The sequence below is a fragment of the Neurospora hispaniola genome, assembly GCF_033458365.1.
Source record: "Neurospora hispaniola strain FGSC 10403 chromosome Unknown B0T23scaffold_5, whole genome shotgun sequence".
Classification (NCBI taxonomy): Eukaryota; Fungi; Ascomycota; class Sordariomycetes; order Sordariales; family Sordariaceae; genus Neurospora; species Neurospora hispaniola.
In genome coordinates, this window is record NW_026944410.1 from 3696042 (window position 1) to 3716315 (window position 20274).

The 20274-nt window shown below is 52.7% G+C and overlaps 5 protein-coding genes across 5 annotated transcripts; 1 reads left to right on the top strand and 4 right to left on the bottom strand.

Moving 5' to 3' along the window:
• Window positions 1-1739: 1739 nt before the first annotated feature.
• On the bottom strand, window positions 1740-2913 carry B0T23DRAFT_319332 (chaperonin 10-like protein; the record flags this gene model as incomplete). Its single annotated transcript, XM_062835119.1, has 2 exons — window positions 1740-2675; window positions 2737-2913. 2 exons carry the CDS (start codon window positions 2911-2913, stop codon window positions 1740-1742), a joined length of 1113 nt encoding a protein of 370 aa, XP_062692315.1.
• An 853-nt stretch (window positions 2914-3766) lies between these two features.
• B0T23DRAFT_177344 (uncharacterized protein) lies at window positions 3767-5500 on the bottom strand. Its single transcript, XM_062833019.1, has one exon. It carries the CDS (start codon window positions 5370-5372, stop codon window positions 4188-4190), a length of 1185 nt encoding a protein of 394 aa, XP_062692316.1. The 5' UTR covers window positions 5373-5500; the 3' UTR covers window positions 3767-4187.
• Window positions 5501-8484: 2984 nt separating this feature from the next.
• B0T23DRAFT_397159 (uncharacterized protein) lies at window positions 8485-13876 on the top strand (the record flags this gene model as incomplete). Its single annotated transcript, XM_062838279.1, has 4 exons — window positions 8485-9590; window positions 9639-11369; window positions 11482-13439; window positions 13845-13876. The coding sequence occupies 4 exons, from the start codon at window positions 8485-8487 to the stop codon at window positions 13874-13876; spliced, it is 4827 nt and encodes a 1608-aa protein (XP_062692317.1).
• A 1144-nt stretch (window positions 13877-15020) lies between these two features.
• Window positions 15021-16559, bottom strand: B0T23DRAFT_318018 (uncharacterized protein; the record flags this gene model as incomplete). The annotated part of the gene is made up of 3 exons (XM_062835046.1): window positions 15021-15285; window positions 15527-15561; window positions 15714-16559. 3 exons carry the CDS (start codon window positions 16557-16559, stop codon window positions 15021-15023), a joined length of 1146 nt encoding a protein of 381 aa, XP_062692318.1.
• A 1425-nt stretch (window positions 16560-17984) lies between these two features.
• Window positions 17985-19354, bottom strand: B0T23DRAFT_444393 (uncharacterized protein). Its single transcript, XM_062840895.1, has one exon. The coding sequence runs from the start codon at window positions 19329-19331 to the stop codon at window positions 18324-18326; it is 1008 nt and encodes a 335-aa protein (XP_062692319.1). The 5' UTR covers window positions 19332-19354; the 3' UTR covers window positions 17985-18323.
• Between the last annotated feature and the right edge of the window lie 920 nt (window positions 19355-20274).

Consider the following 20274-nt stretch of genomic DNA (forward strand, 5'->3'; position numbering starts at 1 on the left):
ATTGCGGGACCGAGTTTGAGAGATTGGAAAGTACCTAGGTAGGTGTGACGCGTGGATCACCAAGTTGGATGGTCATTGTCAATGTGAATGTGAATGTCAATAAGAGACGGGGATGAAACAAAACTAGGGGCCGGCGGGAGAGAGTGCAGTGGTTGGTGGCGAGGAGCAGAAGGGAGGTGCCCGTGGACAAGATACCTATGGTAGGTGTGTATTAGTTGCGATAGTTGGAGGAGGGAAGGGGGGGGGGGGGAGTTGTAAGGGGGTGATGGTAGGTAGTCGAATCCAAAACGAGCCCCGGACTAAGTTGGGAGAAAACTGAAAGAAGGGAAGAATCAACTCGATTCAAGGGGTCCAAACGAACGAGTGAATGAATGACTGTCGGAAGGATCAGGAGCAGGAAGTATACTAATCGTAGGTATATATCCATGTAGTGGGTACCCAGACTATAGTGGGTAGTGGAAGTTCCTCCTTATGGGATGGTGGAGTGACAGGGAACCTCGGCTGATCCGTCAGGGGGATCCAATCCGTCAGGGGGGGCCGGGGATGCTTCCGCAGACCGGACAGGGGCGGATTATCTTTGCGTCCATGTAGTGTACGACCGTTGGACAAACTTAGATCCGGCAGCGGGACTGAACTGTGGGAAGTGAAGGGAACCTAGGTAACTTTGAAAGAAAAGTCCACAAAAGGAAAAAAAAAAAAAAGAAAAAAAAAAAAAGTGATCAGCGACCTGTGCCTCCTCCTAGGCGGGGTGCGGTGCGGGTCATCGGCCGGCGCGGCCGTTGTTGGTGGGTGGTGGTAGTGGGGGAGGCCCTTGATACGGTTCCTATTATAGAATTACTGTAGGGTCTGTGAAAAAGACATATAAACAAACAAAATGATGGAACAAGCCAGATTCAAGTTCTTCCACGGAAATTGTGGAATGGTGGTTGAGTTGCGCAGCAAAATCCGTACCTATACTAGTAGTGTAGTGAGCTCCCGCGCTAACGAACATGTAAATCAGGGGTGAACTGTAGTAGCGTAGCGAGTGTATACATCCATCCATCCATCCATCCATCCATCCATCCATCCAGCGGGGGGCATTCATAACAGTTCCGGCCGCGCCTTCATCCGTCCATTCCAATCTTTGGTTTCTTCTGCCCAAAATGTACTTTTCCTAGGTCTCCGTCCGTCCCCGGTTTAGCCATCGATACTATGGATCTGGAAATTTTATAACAGACGTCGGTCACTTGCAGAGGAAAAACTGAAATCAGTGCATGACGATGGTAGGTACTTTGGAAAATCATGAATTCAGGGTTGTTCGTTGTGTACCTCCATCTGATTCGGTTTCAAAATCCGCCGCGCGATGCCTGCCAACTGAATCCAATTGGCAACTTGAATCAGATGGATGAATGGAAGTAATCACAGATCAATTCGTTCGGACCCTAGGGGCTGTAGGCAACGTGGATTCGACTTGAGAAAATGGATGCCGACCGCTGCCATGCAGGTCCAGTCCGTTGTGTAACGGTCGCGGGTGTTACCGTATTGTTGCATGCCGCCGTGCATTGGGTAACACAACAAGGTACCGGCCCAGGGGGGACGGGATGACGCTGACAGCAACCGCTTCCCACGTACAACTACAAGGATCACAAATCACATGCCAATTTCGCAAGCGAGCAAGAAAGAATTAGGTAGTAGAGCCAAAAAACCGCTTTTTCATTACACATGGGTATAGACCGTTCGAGACCAAAGAAAATCTAAATCTAAGCCTGAGCAGGAACAGGAGTGTAGTCCTCGTTCTTGAGGACGAAACGGTACCTGGGCTTGCCGTCCTCAAAGTCGACAATGGCCTTGTTGGCCTCCTTCATGGGGATCTCGCTGATCCAGGGCTGGACCTTCTTGTCAACCGCGAGCTGGAACATCTCGCGGATATCGTCGGGCGAGCCGATGAGGGAACCGGTGAGCTTGATGCGGTTGAAGATAAGGGCCATCTGCTTGATGCGGGGGAGATCATCGTCAGGGGCGCCGACCTGGATGAAGACACCATCGAGGTCGAGGAGGCAGAGGTAGTCGTTGAAAGGCATGTCGGCGGAGGAGACGGTGCAGAGAATGATGTCGAGAGTTGACCTGTTCTTGTTGAGCCACTCGGGGTCCTCACCAGTGGCGATGAAGCCGGTAGCACCCATGGCCATGGCATCCGCCTTCTTGCTGGAGCTGCGGGAGATGACAACGACCTCCTCGGCGCCGAGGGCCTTGGCCCACATCACACCAAAGTGGCCGAGACCACCGAGACCAATGACACCGACGCGCTTGCCAGGGCCGACACCGTGGAACTTGAGGGGAGCGTAGGTGGTGACACCGGCGCAAAGCATGGGGGCGGCGTGAGAAGAGGGCATCGACTCGGGAATCTTGACGGCGAAGAAAGAGGGGACACGCTGGTAGGTAGCGTAACCGCCATAAGACTTGCCGCCGTTCATGTAGACACCGTTGTAGGTGCCAACGTGGTGGACGCGGCAGTAGTTGTAGTTGCCGTCGGCGCAGATCTTGCACTCCTTGTCGGTACGGTTGCGGCAGGCGTCGCTCTGAGCACCAACACCAACACGGTCGCCGACCTTGATGCCGCCCTCAACCTTGGAACCAGCACGGACGACGGTACCGACAACCTCGTGACCGACGCAGCAAGGGTAGTTGGTAGGGCCCTAGAAAAGATTGTTAGCAATACGAACTTGACAAGCAATTATTTGAAAGCAGCAAACATACCCAACCGCTCCTCAAGGTGTGAATGTCGGAACCGCAGACGCCGCAGCACTCGATCTTGATATCAATATCGGTCTCCTCCCAGGGCTTGGGCTCGAACTCGCCCCACTGCATGTTGCCATGGGCAGAGCTCTTGTCAAAGCCGAGCCAGCCTTCGAACTTGTAATCGGTGCCAGACATTGTGTTGGGTGTTGCTGTAACTGCTGTGGTTGAGAGAGAGAGAGAGAGATGGATAAAGGTTGTTTGTTACCGGAATGAAGATGCGGTTCCAAAAGATGGCCCAGAGTCCTCGGGGCCCTTCACATCTTTATATGACTTGGATCGTGGAACCGGCTTCAGATCCACCGCCGGGACCGGCATGGATTCATCTTCACTCAGCATCCATGATTTTGCCTCATCGAACTTTGGGCTGGAAGTTTTTGTCGGGGCCCACAGTTGCGGGAAGCTCTCGGAAAGCAGGGGATTCCAGGGATCCACCCTGGGCAGAGTGTCGCTTGTTCCATGCTTCGTCGTGCTTGATAAGCAGCAGAAACGCTAGAGTACCGAGGCAAACAGCGGTAAAGAGGTTGTTGTTGTCGGTGTTGACAAGTTTTGAAACTTTTCCATGCGATAGGCTGTTTCAGTCTTGATAGATAATTCCGCGGTCGGCATCTTTTTTCCTTGAGATAGGCGGCTCTGCCTGAAACCCGAACCTCCGATTTTCGTCCTCACCCCTCTGTCTTACTCTTGACCCTTTCTTATCACAGCCAGCCAGTGGCCAATGGTGCTACGGGATAAGGATAAGGTCTCGTCTCCGGAAACTCGGATCTCTGAATCGCAAGTCAAGATCTGCCATTCTGCACCGGACAGCGCGGATGCTGAGGAATCGCAGATACCTACGTACAGTATCTGATGAAATGGCTTTTTTTCCAGATGCAACCGCAACATTACAGCACGTGGCGCTGAGGGGTACAGAAACATCGATTGCTGTTGTCCGTGTCGTTAAAAACTCAAACTGCCCGCCAGATTCTAAAGTCGCGATGAGGTGACGTCGTCGAGGGTGCAAGGATGAGGGCGGTAACGGCACTTGTCTGAATTGCCGAGACACTGGCGGCCACGCGACGCATGGGTGAGCCTGCGATGCAACGGGTCTGTTCTTCTAGGGTCTGCTAGAAGCCCTGCTAAAAACAACCTGTATTAATAATGAAAACGCGGCGGAACAGGGGGGTCTTTGACACTTTGGTCGCCCGTGCCGCATCTGTGGGTCCATCTGACGCCCCTTAAGATGCTCCGAGCTGGTCTGAGTCCCTGAGATCAAGAGAGACATCGATCATCTCGATACCTACCTAGGGTACCCTGGCCGGCTTGGGATCGCAAAGCCAAGACTGTGTTCAATCAGCATCTTATTTCGGGACTACCGGACGTTGGACGACCTTATGTCCGATGCTATCGGAGACTAACGTCAAAGATAACAATTAAAAGATCATGGATCTCGGCACAAGTGCGGCAGGCGGCGTTTGGGACACGGCAGTCGATGACGGCGCCTCCTGTCTCTGACGCTCAAGCAGGCGAAGTTCTCGTTCGTGCTGATCAGCAGGAACGTAGACCCATTTCCCGTCATCCTTGATCCAACTTCGTGATGGCATGAATGCCTCGAGCATGTCATAGCTGTCGCGGTTGTAGGGAAAGTCGACTGTGGGAGGGCCGCTCCGGTCGAGAAAGGCGTCGGTGCCGCTGGCGACGTCCGAGGGCGTCATGCGAAAGCGAGATCGTCTGTTGCCTTGGTTGGCAGTGTTTCGGCGAATGGAGCGGGTGATGGAGCTTAGATGTGCTTGCAGCAGCCTCACGTACCACAGCTGGCTGTGAAGGGCCTTGACAACCACCTGGGCGTGCTCGGCGACCAGTTTCTTGTTCCAGTCTGGGTCGGCACCACGAGGGATAGTGGGAATGGGTAGTCCGTTGTCCAGATGATGCTGCCAGTGGGCGAAGTCGACAATGATGCAAAGGAAAATCCAGCGAAGACGACAGGTGTAGCAGAAGCAGACAAGGGACGGGTCAGGAGACTGGACATGTTTATAGTTGGCATTGACTCGTCTAGGGCTAAGCGCATCGCCATAGGCTTCGTTGAGCGCGCGACGGGCGTTTTCGTCGAGATCCTGGGCCAGGACAGGAAGACGGAAGCATTTGGAGAGGGCGGGATAGCGCCATGCTATGATGTCGCGCGTGAGGAGGTGTTCTTGGGACAGGATGAAGTTCCGAAGCGACTTGTTAACGCGGCAGAGGACAAACAGCTCTCTGGGTTCGACGAGGGTGATGATGGAGTAGAGGAGCTCGTAGGGGAGGTCGAGCATGCCTCGGGGCGGCACCGTCGAGGCCCGTTTCGCTTCTTTCTTGTCGCGTCTCTTTTGCTTCCGGTCCGTCTTTTTCGAGTGCAATGGAATGGCTTGTGTGAGATCGACCAGTGGCTCGAGTCCATCGGCGCCGGCGTCGTCTTCGTACAGAACGGTGGCCTTGACTTTGGTTTTGGTCGTGATGCCCGTGGTGTTGGTGTTTGCGATTTCGGGTGGCCCCACCACCACCACATTTACAGCGCTCACATCACTGACTATTGAACTTTGCGAGTGGCGACCCGATCGCGATGTTGACGGCGTCGCGGGCATTTTGGAATCAATTGAACTGCAGAGCCCGAGAGGCTACCTACAATCAGTAAAGAAACAGAAAATGGGCAAAAGATGGCGCCGCGGGGGAGGAATGACCTGCATCAGGTCCCCCATTCAGTGAGGTGCCGAGGAACAGCTGCCTAGAGGTACAGCTCTCAGCCAGCTGCCAGGGATGTGGCGGGATACCTCCACCTGCCAGTGTAGACGGGAGGTAGGTACGCGATAAGCCGTTGATAAAGGCTGATGCTGACGGGCCGTTAGAGTGAGCCTATAGTCTTGACACCAGCTGTCAAAATATGCTGTCGGCCCGGTTTCTCATCCGTACCTTCCTTGGAGCTTCTGGCTCGAATCACATTTTTCGAGACTTCCACTTGAAATTCTTCTCTCGACATCCTCCGTCGTCCACAATCAGGCACATCTTTTACCAGTCCACGCTGGTGTGTCTACAACCCAAAATGTTCTGTGATCACAAGGCGACATGGGCTTCTTGACCGTCAACTTTGCAACCAATGTCTCCGCTGCCAGGAAGATTGGCCTCGATCCAAGCATCCATGTCTTGATGACTGGCAAGCCCCAAGAGAGATCCTCAATGGCTCATTGAGAAGCTCGTCTACCAGAACTCTTCATCCACCACACAAAGGAAACTCGGGAACCAACTTTTGACATGACCAACATTTCAAAGAGGGGAGGAAAAAGTCAGTGTCGCGTCACCAGTCCTGGGAACTTCACGTGTCTCGACACCTACGGCCCCCACAGAATTTGGAGAGCAGCAACCATTGCTTTGGACTGCTCGCCCGCAGACTACTTTGAGCGGAAAATCCAACTAGGAGTTAGCAGCTCATGTCCCGGAACTCTCAACACCGGTGGAGCTGTTGGGCTAGTCATCACTTTCCTCTCTTATGCAGAGGGGCCCGACCTTGCCTTGGGAATCAAGGCTTCCTTGTGTGTTCGGGCATCCGCGGATATCAGCCGGAAGAAGGGGCCACATATTGGTGGTGAATTTCCCGGCCCGGCCCGAGTAAGTGGACCTCCTCTCACGCAATAGAGCCGACAAGCCCCGAGATTCACTCTAGTGTACGATGCGGCGCGTCCAGAGTCAGCCTTTGCTCGTATGGAAGCACCATTTCCCTTCCCAATGACAACTCAACCACGCTCTTTGCTTCACTGTATTCCTCAAAGATACCTGATCTCTCGTTTTCATCCTCATTAGCCCGCCTTATCTCCTCCTGATGCTCCCTCACTGGTGTCTCGCGGCCAGCGTTTGTTCTTACTTGTCTCGTTGCCCGGTTCAGATCATTTCTACCCTTGTCAGTCAGGCTGATCTCCACTTGAACTCTCCCAATACGTATTCCCTAGCTCGTTTTCCCTCTCAAACACACTAATAAGAGAGCTGGTCCAAGTCTGAGCGGGAGGCATTAGTCTCCAGGAAAGGCATGCCGCAGCCTACAGTCCATCAAAAACCACCCATTCGGCCCAAATGAGCAAAGGCTGGGAAATCGAAAAGGCTGACAAGCTTGAATGGCTTATGCTTCAAAGGCCAAGACCGCCAGCCTCGCCATGGTGTCGCTCAAGTGAGCGAGTCCCTTATTCTCAAACTCCCAATTTGGAATCTTAGGGTCTTGAAACGTCATTCATCCCTTCGCGGCTTGGCTCGTCCACATGCAGGAACGGTTTGGCGATGATTCGGCCAAGCCCGTTTTTGCAGATCAACAGTTTGGACACTGTCCAACTACCGGTTGACAGGTGCAGCTTCTATGGACGACCCTGCCAATATTCGACAGGGTTCTACCTCAGCCGGTGACATCTTCTTTTGAATGCTCTCTGGGCATCTTCAAGATCTTGGATCTTCTCATGATCAACTAAGGGGGCTGGCTCTTCGTAACCTATTTTGGGAAGGGCAAAAAATCACCCTTTTTCCTCTATTGATCGGATGCTCGCTGGAATGAGGTAACTCATGCTCTGAGCAGAACTGCGAGCTGATGGGTTGGAAAACAAACAATGTTCATGAGAGAGAGCGAGCTTTGCCCCAAGTGTCTTGTTCACGACAGCCCCACAAACGCAAAACACTCAAAGCTCACACGGTCCTTCTTCGGGTTTCCTACAATGTTTGATATCGGCTCTTATGGACCAACGCCGCTGCCATCTCCGGTTTCAGATGGGTCTGGGTACTCTTCTCCATGCCAGTCACGACACTCCAAAAAAGCTTGAAACGCACAGCCGAAGACGATCAACACTGCCAAGAACGGCTTTAGCCGAATCCCATCACGAACCCTCCTGAGGATGTACCTCGATCGCTCAGTCCCGAGTCGATGATGGTGAGCATGCTATGATACGCAGTTCTCCCACAAGCGTAAACAGATCCCCTTCGCCAAGCACCAACACCCGGGCATAACGTCATCCAAGAGCCAAAACCAAAATAAGTGATGAGCGGTTCTTACTGCGGTTGCGAGCAAAAGTAAAACCCCCTTGTCAGGTATCTTGCACGGACCACCATAGCCAAAGCTTCGTGAGCACTGTGTGTTCGACGACCTGATCCACGGGTTAAACTTACCCATCTCACCATAGTAGGTCCATTCTTGTCGGGTTCATCCGCCGTATTGGAACGAAGACAAGCTTATTCGCCAAGATTAGACAATCGTCCCCGGGGTTATGGAGTTTGTACAGTCACTGGACCACGGTGGAATATGAAAGAAAGAAAGAAGAATACAAAATCGAAAAAAAAATAAAAAAAAATAATAAATGAAAGAAAAAGGCGCGAAAGAAAACGTTCTCTCCCGCAAGCTTGGGTATATCTACTCCGTCATCACTTTTCCGCTGGCACTGTCGATCTCGATATCTCGTGTTCATAGTCCAGATTACTCCAAAACTTGTTAGAGTTGTCTAACATCACTCCTTTCGCCAAACAGTCTCATTGATCATCAGTCCACTTGTTGATATCTTCTTCACCGCTGCTCTACAGTATTCATCAAGAACTCACCATGAACATCCTGTATCCGGTTGGCGAGCCATCAAACAGTATCCGCAGGACGGACGGGCTGCTTAATATCAGATCTTGGCAGACGAGACAACGACTACCAAGGTGAATACCAGTCACTAATCACCACACATTATCATGGCGTCTCCATACAACACCCTTCTCTCTTACGCACAAGCCACAAGCCAGCTTCGGTCAAAGACGGCGTCCGGGCTTGACTGCTCCCAGCAACAACAAGTTCTCGATTCTTTCAGAGTTTCCTACACCAGCCTATCCGCCTTTATCCAACCCAGCTCCAAGCCGGCTCTCAGTACGCCCGACCTAAGCACAGTCCTCACCCATGGCTCCCTCCGGGACTTTGCCAACAACTTCGCTCTCCCTAGCAAGGCTCTTGGTGTGCAACAAAGGGGTAAACTGACCAAGCCCATTGTTTGTATCGCTCTCCCCAATGGCCCTCTCCTCGCTGCAGTTTGTCTAGCCGTAGCAAACACATGCATTGCTTCACCAGTCAACTGCGATAAGGCCGTTGGGGCTGAACAGTTTCGTGCTGATGTACGGCAGACGGGTGCTTCAGTCATATTGACCCTCACAAAGGATGCGGAGCGGTTGGGACTTACGGGCCCTTCATCATGGACGGCCCTGGAAGGACTGACAGTGTTGCTGGTTGAAAGTGACCTCGCTCAGCGTGGCCAGCCTACACGAATTTCCATCAGAGACTTGACCGGACAGCTAGTCACGCCCCAAGCAGCAGGCTGCTCCCAGCCAGCGCCAAACGGGACAGACGACGTAGCCATCATCTTGTTCACCAGCGGTACTTCAGGTACCAAGAAGCTTGTTCCAATTACCATCCAGAACATTGTTGCTGGCGTAGCCTTTGTCACCGATTCGTGGGGGTTGACGCCAGATGATGTCTGTCTCAACATGATGCCCTTGTTTCACATTGGCGGCTTGATTAGAAACATCTTCTCGCCCATATTCTCGGGTGGGTCCGTCATCTGCTGTTCGGCCTTTGATCCGACCCTCTTCTGGGATGTTGTGCAGGACCATGGGGCAACATGGTACTATGCTTCGCCGTCAATGCATCAGATGATTCTAGATCAAGCGGAGGACCGACCCGAAGCGCTTGCTAAGAGCAGAGTCCGATTGGTGTGTAATGCCGCTGGTGGACTGCTACCTGCCTTGGCTGTTAAGCTAAAAGAAACTTTTGATGGGGCAATTGTGCTGCCGAGTTATGGAATGACTGAGTGAGTACCTCGTTTGTGCTTGTCTGGACTTTCACTGACCCAAGACAGATGCATGCCTATCTCAACCCCGCCAACAAATTACAAACTGGACAAGCCCGGCACTTCCGGTATCGCCGTCGGCCCTGAACTTGCCATTCTCGACTGGAACAACATCCATCAACCTTCCGAAACCGTGGGTCGTATCTGTGTCCGTGGTGAGCCCGTCTTCCCCGGCTATCTCACTGCAGAGGGCCAGTACGACAGCAGCACCTTCACTCCAGATGGGTGGTTTGATACCGGTGATCTTGGTCGCCTCTCCTCGGACGGCTACCTTTTCATCACTGGTCGCAGCAAGGAGGTCATCAACCGCGGTGGCGAGATTATCTCACCCTTTGAGGTTGAAAACGCCATCATTGCTGCCGCACAGGACCCCGAGTCACCGATCTTCAACCGGGTCTCGCAAGCCCTTTGTTTCTCTGTCCGTCACGATGTCCTCCAAGAAGTCGTTGGTGTTGTGCTAGTCACGCCTCCTGGCGCTCAGCGTACTGATACCAGGCAACTCCATCAAGCCCTGAAGAAGTCGTTGCAACAGGCAAAGTGGCCTAGCCTCATTGTCTACATGGAGGACGTGCCCAAGAGCAACAACAAGGTACTGCGCATCAAGTTGGCGGACCGCCTGGGCCTTCCCGAGCTGACAGATGCTTCTCGCTACTGCGATGTCCACTACGAAGCTACCTGCCCACCTCCCAACACGCCCCTGTCAGTTAGCATCTCCTCGCTTCTTTGTAGCATCGATGAAACGACCATTTATCGCAGCATAACCGCTCTTTTGCCCCCGGAAATCGTCCATCGCGTTCATCAAAACCCTCAATCCGGCGGCTTTGAAGTTTACATGGCCCCTAAGGAGGAGATTTCCGATGTCAGCGAGCTGTACAAGGTCATTGACTCGCTCAAGTCCAAGCTGCCCTCTCTGGTACCCGGCTATCTTGTCCCACACCGTTTCCACATCCTGCAATCTCCTCTACCGGCAAAACTCGGCACCATGCCCACCCATGAAGCTCTCGAGTCCCTTCTTTACGAACAGAACAACCGTCCAGGAACCGGTGACTCCTCGGCCTCGGGCAACACGGCTTCACAGGTAACCCGCATCATGGCCCCCATTCTCGGCCTCTCGGTCCATGAAATCACTGCCGACGCCGACTTCTTTGACCTAGGGGGTGACTCCCTTCGGGCCGGTAGGCTTTTGTCTGCTCTCCGTTCCGAGTTCGGTCTCTCACTACCCATTGACCTCGTCTTTCGCGGCGGCTCCGTTGACGCCTTATCGGCATTCATCGACGAGAAGCTCGCTTCCCGGCCCAGCTCCTCGGCATATACCTCCTACAGTGACACCACCCTATGCGACTCTGACGCGGAGCAGCAGGCCAGATGTGAAGGACTGCCGACGCCCATCAAGACCCACAGCTCCACGAACCCATTCCTGATGATGCTGCAACTGGTGCCCATGGCGATTCTGTACCCCCTTAGGCGCGGGGCGCACTGGGCTATCTTCTTGCTGACATTGGCACACATGGAGCGGTGGTCGACGAGCAGATGGCCTTTTGGCCGATTGGTCAACATCGTTACAACACTGCTCTTTGCGCGGGTGGTCATGTCGGTTGTGCGGCCCATCTTTGGCATTCTGGCCAAGTGGTTGATCATGGGCCGATACAAGGAAGGAGTATATCCAATGTGGGGATGGTATCATACTAGGTGGTGGTTGACGCAGAAGGTGATTGCTTTGACTGGACAGGGCATTTTTAGGTAAGTTTTGCCAAGATTCTCCCCCCTTTCTCCGATGTAAACAAAGCCTTCGCCAATGAATATTTCATCACCGCTATTCCCGAACAACCTCTTATCATATCTTGTTTCACAGGCATCACAACTACACCATCGTTTGGTACTACCGTCTTCTGGGTGCCAAAATCGGTAGCGGTGTCGAACTAAATGATTGTCAACTGGGTGAATACGATCTCTTGACCATCGGCCCCAACGCCTTTCTCGACAAGTGCATCGTCCGCCCATTCGGCGCTGAAGCCAATACGTCCATGTACCTAGGCAAGATCACCATCGGTGCTAACGCCTTCGTCGGTCTTGCCGCCAACGTGGCTCCCGGCACTCAGGTCCCTGACGGTGCTTGCATCGGTCCCAACTCGTGCAGCTGGGAGTTGAACGATGCCACGGAGGCCAACCGCGATCTATCCGTCCACCGCGCTCCGCGGCCGCACTGGGCCTTGACTCTGTTTTTGACCATGCCGCTGTACGGTCTTGTCAGCTTGGTTGCCGGTGGCCCGTGGCTGCTTGGTATGGTTGGGTTGGTTGAGGGCAGACCCCCGCGGGCCGTTGCTCCACTGCCGGACATCATCACCTGGTGGGCCAGCAACGACCGAATCGGTTATCACTATCTGGCTGTGGGCTTGGGCGTGATGTTCGGTCCGTTTTTCGAGTTTGCCGCTGTGATGATCATCAAGACGCTGTTGGATTTGATGTTTGGCAAGCTGAAGCCCAGCAGCGCTAAGGGTCGCGGACAGATCGAACGCTGGAGACTGGATTTGATGAGGACAATCTACCCGAACAGGTCGCTGAAGAAGTTGACTGGCTTGTTTGGTCAGCATTATGAAATGACTTCTGTTGTCCTTCGGATGCTTGGGGCCAAGATTGGTAAGCGTGTTTACTGGCCTGGCACTGGACCCGGCATCACGGACTACCATCTTCTCGAGGTTGGCAACGATGTCGTCTTTGGATCTCGCTCGTATCTTGTTACCTCTGATGGTCTCGGCTCCGAGCCCATCAAGATTGGTGACCGCGCTATGATTGCTGATCGTGTGGTTTGTCTCCCTGGTGTGACTGTCGGCGAAGACACGGTGCTTGGATCAGGTGCACTCACCCGCCGAAACAAGGAGTATGTCGCCAACGGAGTATACGTTGGTTCCAAGGGTGGCGACTGTCTCTGTCTCTCAACCGGCGCAGCCCCCAAAGGTGGTGACAAGAGCCGAGTCTCCCGACGCAACGCCCGTGCAGCGCAACAACCTGCTCGGACCCAGGAGGAACAACCTTCCATCGAAAGCGTACCCTACACCCAAGGGACCAACGACCCCGAAGAAGGTCACAGAACCCCTAGCATTCCCATCACCCGCCCTGTCTCTGACATTCCCGGGGACTTCACCCATTCCGGTTCCGAAACCGAAGCTGAAGACCCTGCCAGCGACCCCGCAGTGAAAAGCACTCCCTTCGGCCGCGCCTTCTACCTCGGTCTCGCCCCTTACCGTGTCTACTCTCCACTCACCATCACCGCCTACTCCATCTTCAATCGCCTTTTTACAGCCCTGTACTGGACCGCCCCGTCCATCTCCACCATCCAAATCATCAACGTCTTCAGCGCCCGCCACCCTGACCACCCCGTCTCGCACGCCATCCTCTCGCAACCCATGGCCCTCTTCGGCCTCTTGACCGCCGTCTTCGCCGTCTTCAACACCTTACTCGCCTTCCTGTCTCTCCTCATCACCATCGCCGCCAAATGGCTCCTCCTCGGCCGCCGCCAACCGGGCACTCACTCCTGGGACCTTTCCCCTTACTGCCAGCGCTGGCAACTCCTGCTATCCATCGAGCAACTCCGCCGCTCCTGCTTTGCGGGCCAGGGCGTGTTGGGGATGCTCACCGGCACGTGTTTCACCGTGGCGTATTTCCGGGCTTTGGGCGCCAAGATTGGCAAAGACTGCGCTTTGTTTGTCAATGGGCGACCTTCGCTCGTGTTTACCGAGCCGGAATTGCTTGTGTTGGGAGACAGGGTGACGGTGGACGATGCGAGTCTGGTGGCGCATATCAATACCAGAGGTAAGTTCGATTTGAATAGGTTGAAGGTCGGAGATGGGGCGGTGTTGAGGACGGGGAGCAGGTTGTTGAGCGGGGCGGAGATGCAGAGGGATGCGTGTCTGCTGGAGCATACGTTGGTTATGGGGGGTGAGACGGTGAAAGAGGGGGTCACGGTGCAGGGGTGGCCGGGGGAGGAGTTTAGGAGGGTTGGGAGGAGGTGTGTTGTTGATGGGGTTGGGATTGATTTGGTGGGAGGGAAAGATGGGATGAAGGTTGTTGAGTGAGTGAGGGGGGAAATTGGGGGACTACCTCTAGGGAACTGGGCTGGAACCAGACAGGCCCTTCGGGACTCCAGGAGTTAACGACCACCCTACGAACCAAAGAGATGATAGTAAAAGATAATGTGTAATGTAATCGATGTAGTAGGAAACACCAAGGCTTGCAGAAAGCTGTTTTAATACCAGCTAGCTAGCGCCGTATTCGTTATTATTTACTTAGCTATAAAGAAACTAAATTAAATCTTTTCGTTCTTGCTGGCATTTACATCCGGGTGTACCCTCTCTTGCATTTTCTGTCTTTGTCGCGGCACTCGTCTTCTTTGCCAGGCAATATAACTTGTTGTGCGGCGCCGTCAGGTATGCGCGCAACGGTAAGAAGCCATTTCAACAATATCTTCAAGAAGAGGTTGTGCAGGAACCAAGTAGTGTAGAAGCCGTTTGTTTGGATTTCAGTTGTGTGAAGAATGAATGATGAAAGCTTAAAAGTTGTTCCCTAGGTACCTTACCTAACTGCAAACAAAGAAGAGAAAACGAAATAGGTAGGTAGTCTACGAGGAGCTAAATCAGGGACTCTTTTTTTTTTTTTTTTTTTTTTTTTTTTTTTTTTTTTTTTTTTTTCCGCTGAAAACTACCTGACACTAACATGCTCACCACGGTGGAATCCATTGATTCATCTCCCCTTTCCTTCAAGTTATCCTATGTCGGCAACTGTCCAGCGGTTGCAACTTGGAAGAAACGCCCCCTTGAAGTTTGTTTTTAGACAAAAAGATCATGGAATGAGTGCTGGTCAGTGTAGTGTAGGTAGTTAGTGTAGCTCCAGTTGAGAGGGATGGATGGGTTACGTCGGTTTTGTTTTGGTAGTCGAGCTCGGCACCTTCGAAGGGACGAAGCGCGGAGTGTAGGTCTCGTGGCTGTAGGTTACGTTGACGGAGAGGACTGGGAGGTCCAGTTGGGGATGGGTGGGTGTTTCGTTTGAGAGAGGGCAAAGGAAAGAGTAGAGAGGGTTGGGAAAGAGGTAAAGGCGAGGAAACTTGTTCGATGCATACCTACTTAACTCCATATCGTCTGGTGTTTGATGTTGTTTGGAACAGGACTCAACTGCCAAAGGCTGGTCACCAGGCTGTAGGATCCTGGGACAAATAGATGAAACCCACTCTTTGTACAGATTACTAACACATGGACGGAAGCAGGGTACCTAGATACGGCGCTGTCAACGAAACTTGATCTTGCGATTACTGACAGGGCCGCCACCAAGTCGTCTCAGATGCATCCGCGGTCTGAAACCAGTGGGTTTCCCTCTCTTCCCCAGATCAAACCATGAACCTCAAAGACGGTTGAAGCGACATCTCCTGCAGGCAAGCAAGCGACACTGCTGGCATTCATAAATGAATTGAGGTAGCCAGTCGTGACATTCTTCGCATTGGAACCTCCCTCCTCGCCCTTTCCATCTGGCGTGAGCACACTCGTGATTCTCGAGCAAGTGCTGCGCAGCTGCCGCTACTCGTTGCTGCCTCACTGGCTCTGGGAGTCGCCCAGCTCCCGCATCTCGATTGACGTGTCTGTTGGCTTGAGCCATGAGAGCCTCCTCACTATACAATTCGCAACGACATGTTTTCCAAACGTCGCCACATGCATAGCAGAAGTGGGCACCACAAGGACAAGCTACAAAACCACAGTCAGTCTTTTTCATCTGTTCAACTGGGCTCGCCAGGCACACCGCGCGTGGTAACTCTACATCGCTATGGCCGTGCGGCTGGTTATTTTGCCGTAAAACCCCCCCGACATATTAGGAGCCTGTCACTGGGATATACCGCAAGAAAATAAACTTACTAATGTGGTTGCAGCCATAGTTCAACTCCACCATTCTTTTACAGGAATAGCATCTCCTCCATCCTTCTTCCTCCGCCATCTGAAGCACCTCCTTTGTGATGGAATCTTCAGGGCAGTCTGTACCGACATGGGCTTGGCCTTTACAGACCACGCAGGTTTTCTCCCCGCACTTGGCACAAGTGCCGACATCATTGGTGATACCATGCGGCGGTATGAACTGAGAGCAAGTAGGCTGGGAGCAGTAAGTCGGGTTGGATGTTTCGTACTCAATCTTCTTGGCCAAGAACCTCCCGACCAGTTCTGGACCAAGCAAGAAGCGAGCCTTGTCCAACGCGATCGGCTCACGGCAGCACCGAGGAGGAAACAGTGTCTGATCTGTCAACAGGCGGGTGAAGAGTTCGACTAAACAGCCCTGGCACATGTGATGCTGGCATGGAAAGGTAGCCATCCGATAAAAGCGAAAGTCATCCCTACACATCACACACTGTCTCATGGCCGGAGTATCTGGTCTCGGGGGGCCTGGAGTGGTTGAGCGCGGACGGCGGCTAGCGGCCCATGCAGAAGATTCGGCTGCGCCTTCTCCATCCGGATCAGAGATGTACAGGGCGCTCAGCTTATCAATGAAGTCGTTCTCAAACGGTTCCGTGATGATGGAGAATGCGGGACTCGAAGGCCTAGCTGCATGCTGGGTAGAGGTAGGAACGCCACCCAGCGAGCAGGCCATCTGGCGGTCTTGTCTTGCTTGTTCCTCGGCCTGGACGGCCTCGGAGATAGCGATGGCATCCTGGCGAACGGCGTCGGCGATGCTCGCGCACATGGCGCGGTCGGCGAGATGCTGGTTGACAGAAGCCAGTTCTGCCTCATAGGTCGCAATAGCCATCTCGAGATCTGTCGTCTCGCCCTCTCGGCGTTTTCCTTTTCCTTTGGCTGCTGCCTGGAGCTCGTGGAGATCTTGCAGGTAAAGCTCGACGGTGAGTTTGAGGGTGTCGAGATCGAGACCGGCGTTGCCGAGATCTATCGGATGGAGATCCATGGCAGGCGTGTTCGGTACTGACGTCGACATAGGGGTTGATGCTGAGCTCTGCTGAATTTGTTGTTAGTTCGGCTCTTCTTCATACGATGGCGAGCAAAGGAGAGCAAGTCTCCGAGACTAACCCCTGGAAATGAATACCTTTAGAGGACTGGGAGGAAACAGCCAAGATGGATATTGACTGGCGCGCTCTGATTTCAAGGGCTAGAATATTTTTGGAGCCCAGAGCAGGAGTTAGGTACTACGCACCTTCGAAGACGAAATGACTGGGAGATCAACCATGAACAGAGCTCGTGAACGGAAACAGAACAACAAGCCGATTGACTTCAAGATACATTAGGAGGAGAAAGTAGAAAGGATCCTTGGGTCATACAAACGGAAGAACCAGAAGAGTGTCCAGCATCGGCGATGATTGCCATACATTTCTAACCATGCTCACCTGGAGACGCAGCGACAAGATTGAAGTTGCCAAATGAACTGCAGCAACAGTTGACGAAGGCCAAGCAAGTGGAGAGCGGCAGATGATGATGTATCGACGTCAAGCGTATGCTGAAAAAAGGAAGAGCAACAGAAAGCGAGACTTATGGAAATACGGTATGCTCTCTGGTCATTGAGGTTCGGGCGGGAGGGCACTTTTTGCGCAGGCATAAGCAGGGTTAAAGATCCCGGTCAACTATGTAGGTACATGCTTCTTTACTGCCTTTTAACACCATTCACCCTGCTTATGTCTGCGAAAAAAGTGTCTACCCGAACCTCAATCTCCAGATTATACGGTAGCTATCATTGAGAGCTGTCGGTCGATAGGTGAGAAGCAAGTGACCGTTTGCTTGCTCAGTCTTCAACAACATCATTGAATTGAAGCCAAACGGAAGACACCTAGTGATACCGATGTATCCAGTAACTAACAGTGGTCATAGAAAGTCCCACGCATCTCTGTTAATGTTAGTTGGTGTAAGATGATGACCGGAACGCCATCCCGCAGTCAATGGTGCAAGCCACCGTCAAGGTCCTGCGGGTTGCCAGAACTTTGCAGCCAATCTTCAGTGAGCGGTAAACGGGCCTCTTGCAGAAAAATCCAGGGATCCTCTTGAGAAGACGACGCCACCAACGGTATCCCCTGCTGTTCTTTTCATCCATTTTTGGTTGTTCTCTGCGCAAAGAAACCTCTGTGCACCTTGGAGCTGACAAGAACGATGTTTTTGTTATCGAAACATACCTAGAGGTACTTTTGAGATTCAGTCCACCCCTATATGTTTTGCAAGCTCGTAACAAAAGCGACAAACACTGTGGTGAGATCAGGAAATGATTCAAGTTTTCAACGGGTAGTGTATCCCTTATCTGTCGTATGGTGATATTGTATACCTCTAGAGATATGCGAACCTCAAGTCTCGAAGGGGACGGAGAGAAACATGGGACTTGACCGTGTCACGCTGAGGGTGAAAAAAGGAGCGGAGGGGGATGGCACGAGATCCCTTCAATCTTGTGCTCTTCATGGATCCAACATCCAACTCCTTAGTCGTAAACCGGAGAAAGACTACAATGACGATCCTGATAGTTCCGGCAATTGAAGCTGTGGCCTCAGGAACTCCTCCTCCTCCTCACTCTACCCAAAATTTCTCTCACACCCGCAAACTCTAGCTCAGACAGAGTTTCCTCCCATAATTGCTTTGAAATCCTCCTTCCTTCCTCCGTATAAATAATGGGTGCCAGGCTGCATCACGTCAGTCGAATATTTTCTGACGTTGCATGAAAGGCACAAAGAATCACTCACGGAACAAGCTGCTGAAAGCTCAGCATCTCTCCATGCGTCTCCTCACCATGGTTGACAGCGGCATCCGTAACCATTCGCGCCCCAACAGCCGCCGTATTGGCGACCACTTTACTTAACACAAACTTTCCAATCGTGAAGAGTACGGATGAACCCTGGCGATCGCGGTTGAACTCGGTCTCGAGTACCCACGACGGCGATGTGGCGTTGATGATTGCCAGCGATCGGTCGACCACCTTGGCAATTTCAGACAGGAAAAACTGGCCCAGCAACTTGGACACAAACATGCGATCTACCATGTCGACTGGTTCTCCATCTTTGTCGTTGGCATCCAAAGCAGCCAGGATTGAGACCGGCGGTGTTCCTGGCTTGTTCTGTGATTTTCCCGTGACCTCGGTAAAGTTGGTCCACCCCGTTACTTCGGAGTTGACAATGGTCATACGGCTAGGGCCGGATTGATGCTGACGCTTGGACTGGATGACGGGCAAGAGAAGGATGGCCAGCAGTGCGGTGGAGAGGTAATTCACCTGGATCACCTCGTCATGGCCGGTGTGGGGGTTGAAGCAGCGCGCGGCAGGACCGATGCCGGCGTTGAGGACGGCGATGTCGAGCGTGCTGAGTTTCTTCTCGGCCCTGGCGCAAAAGGCGAGGATGGAGTTGTAGACGGAAAGGTCGAGGTTCCAAACCTCAATGGTAGATGTCCCAGAGGTAGCTTGCTTGTTGGCATCTCGAAGACCTTTGGTCAGGTTGGCGGCAGCTGCTGCGCCCTTGGCCTCGTTGCGAACGGCCAAGATTAAGTTGCTGACACCCAGGTCAAGCAGCTGTCGCGCCGTCTCGAGACCGATCCCGGTGTTGGATCCGGTTACAATGGCTGTTTTGCCTTTGAGGTTGGCGCCGGTGACGGGCTTGGGCTTGCATGTAAGCTGTTGGTAGAAGAAGTGAGGCAGATTCGCTTGTTGCTCAGGAGTCACATTGAATTTGGGAGAAGCTTTAGTGGTAGTAGCCATGTTGGAAACGTAGGGCTGTTGACATAATAACTTGGGAGAATATTGAAGGCTTCTAGGGAGGTGCCATACTAGCTTGGTCCATGCCGCATGTTTGGCCGTCATTTCAGCGACGCTCCTAACCGGTGAAAACATCAATATATTGCCCGCTTCACGTCTAGTCCTCCAGTCTGGCTGTCAGACAATAAGAGAATTGGGTAAGGAAGGTAGGCCAGTCAGGTTGTGAATCCTCGTCATACTAAATAACCGTGGAACTGAAAGCCAGGATAACGAGGTGTCTTCCTAGACTTCTGCTATCTGCCGGCCAAGGCAGTTACTTTGGGCATACTCTTCGAAGTAGTGACTCGGTAGGTCGCCAGGGATCTGGGGAGAGGCACACACGAGTATACGGAGTCCGGAGGTTCATACAGCGAGCGGGAGCTGTATTTTAGATGCCAGGTTGCCAGGGAGGGGGGTTTTGTCAAAGTTACATCAGCCCAAGCGCCTCACTCCCAGCACAGCCCCCCTATCGTACCTTATATCTCGTTAGGGAGCAGTGCATGATCCTTTAGTTGCATAGAGGTACCCGTCTGATACTGTTTGTTTGGCTTGTATTCGGGCAACGGGTCAGCAGAATGGGCGGTCCCTTTGCATCACAGAAGTTCCTTATAGCGCTCTTCATCCTCTTTCAGGGCAGGACCCGCTGAAGATTAGCGTACTAGGTGCGTGGTCTGAACTTTTACGCACGCTCCAATTGCCCTTTTGGTCAAGAGGGTCGATTTTGATTGGGTGGTGAAAAAGTCTTCTGTGACTTCCACTTCAGGGGCACTACATAGGTCTGCGCAGTGGAGTGCCCCCCCGGAAAAAACGGCTCAACGAACAATTTCCCCAACGCAAAGAAGGCCAAAAGTAGGTCACACTCGTCACTCTTCACTTCATCAACTTGGTTAAACATTCTCATAATACC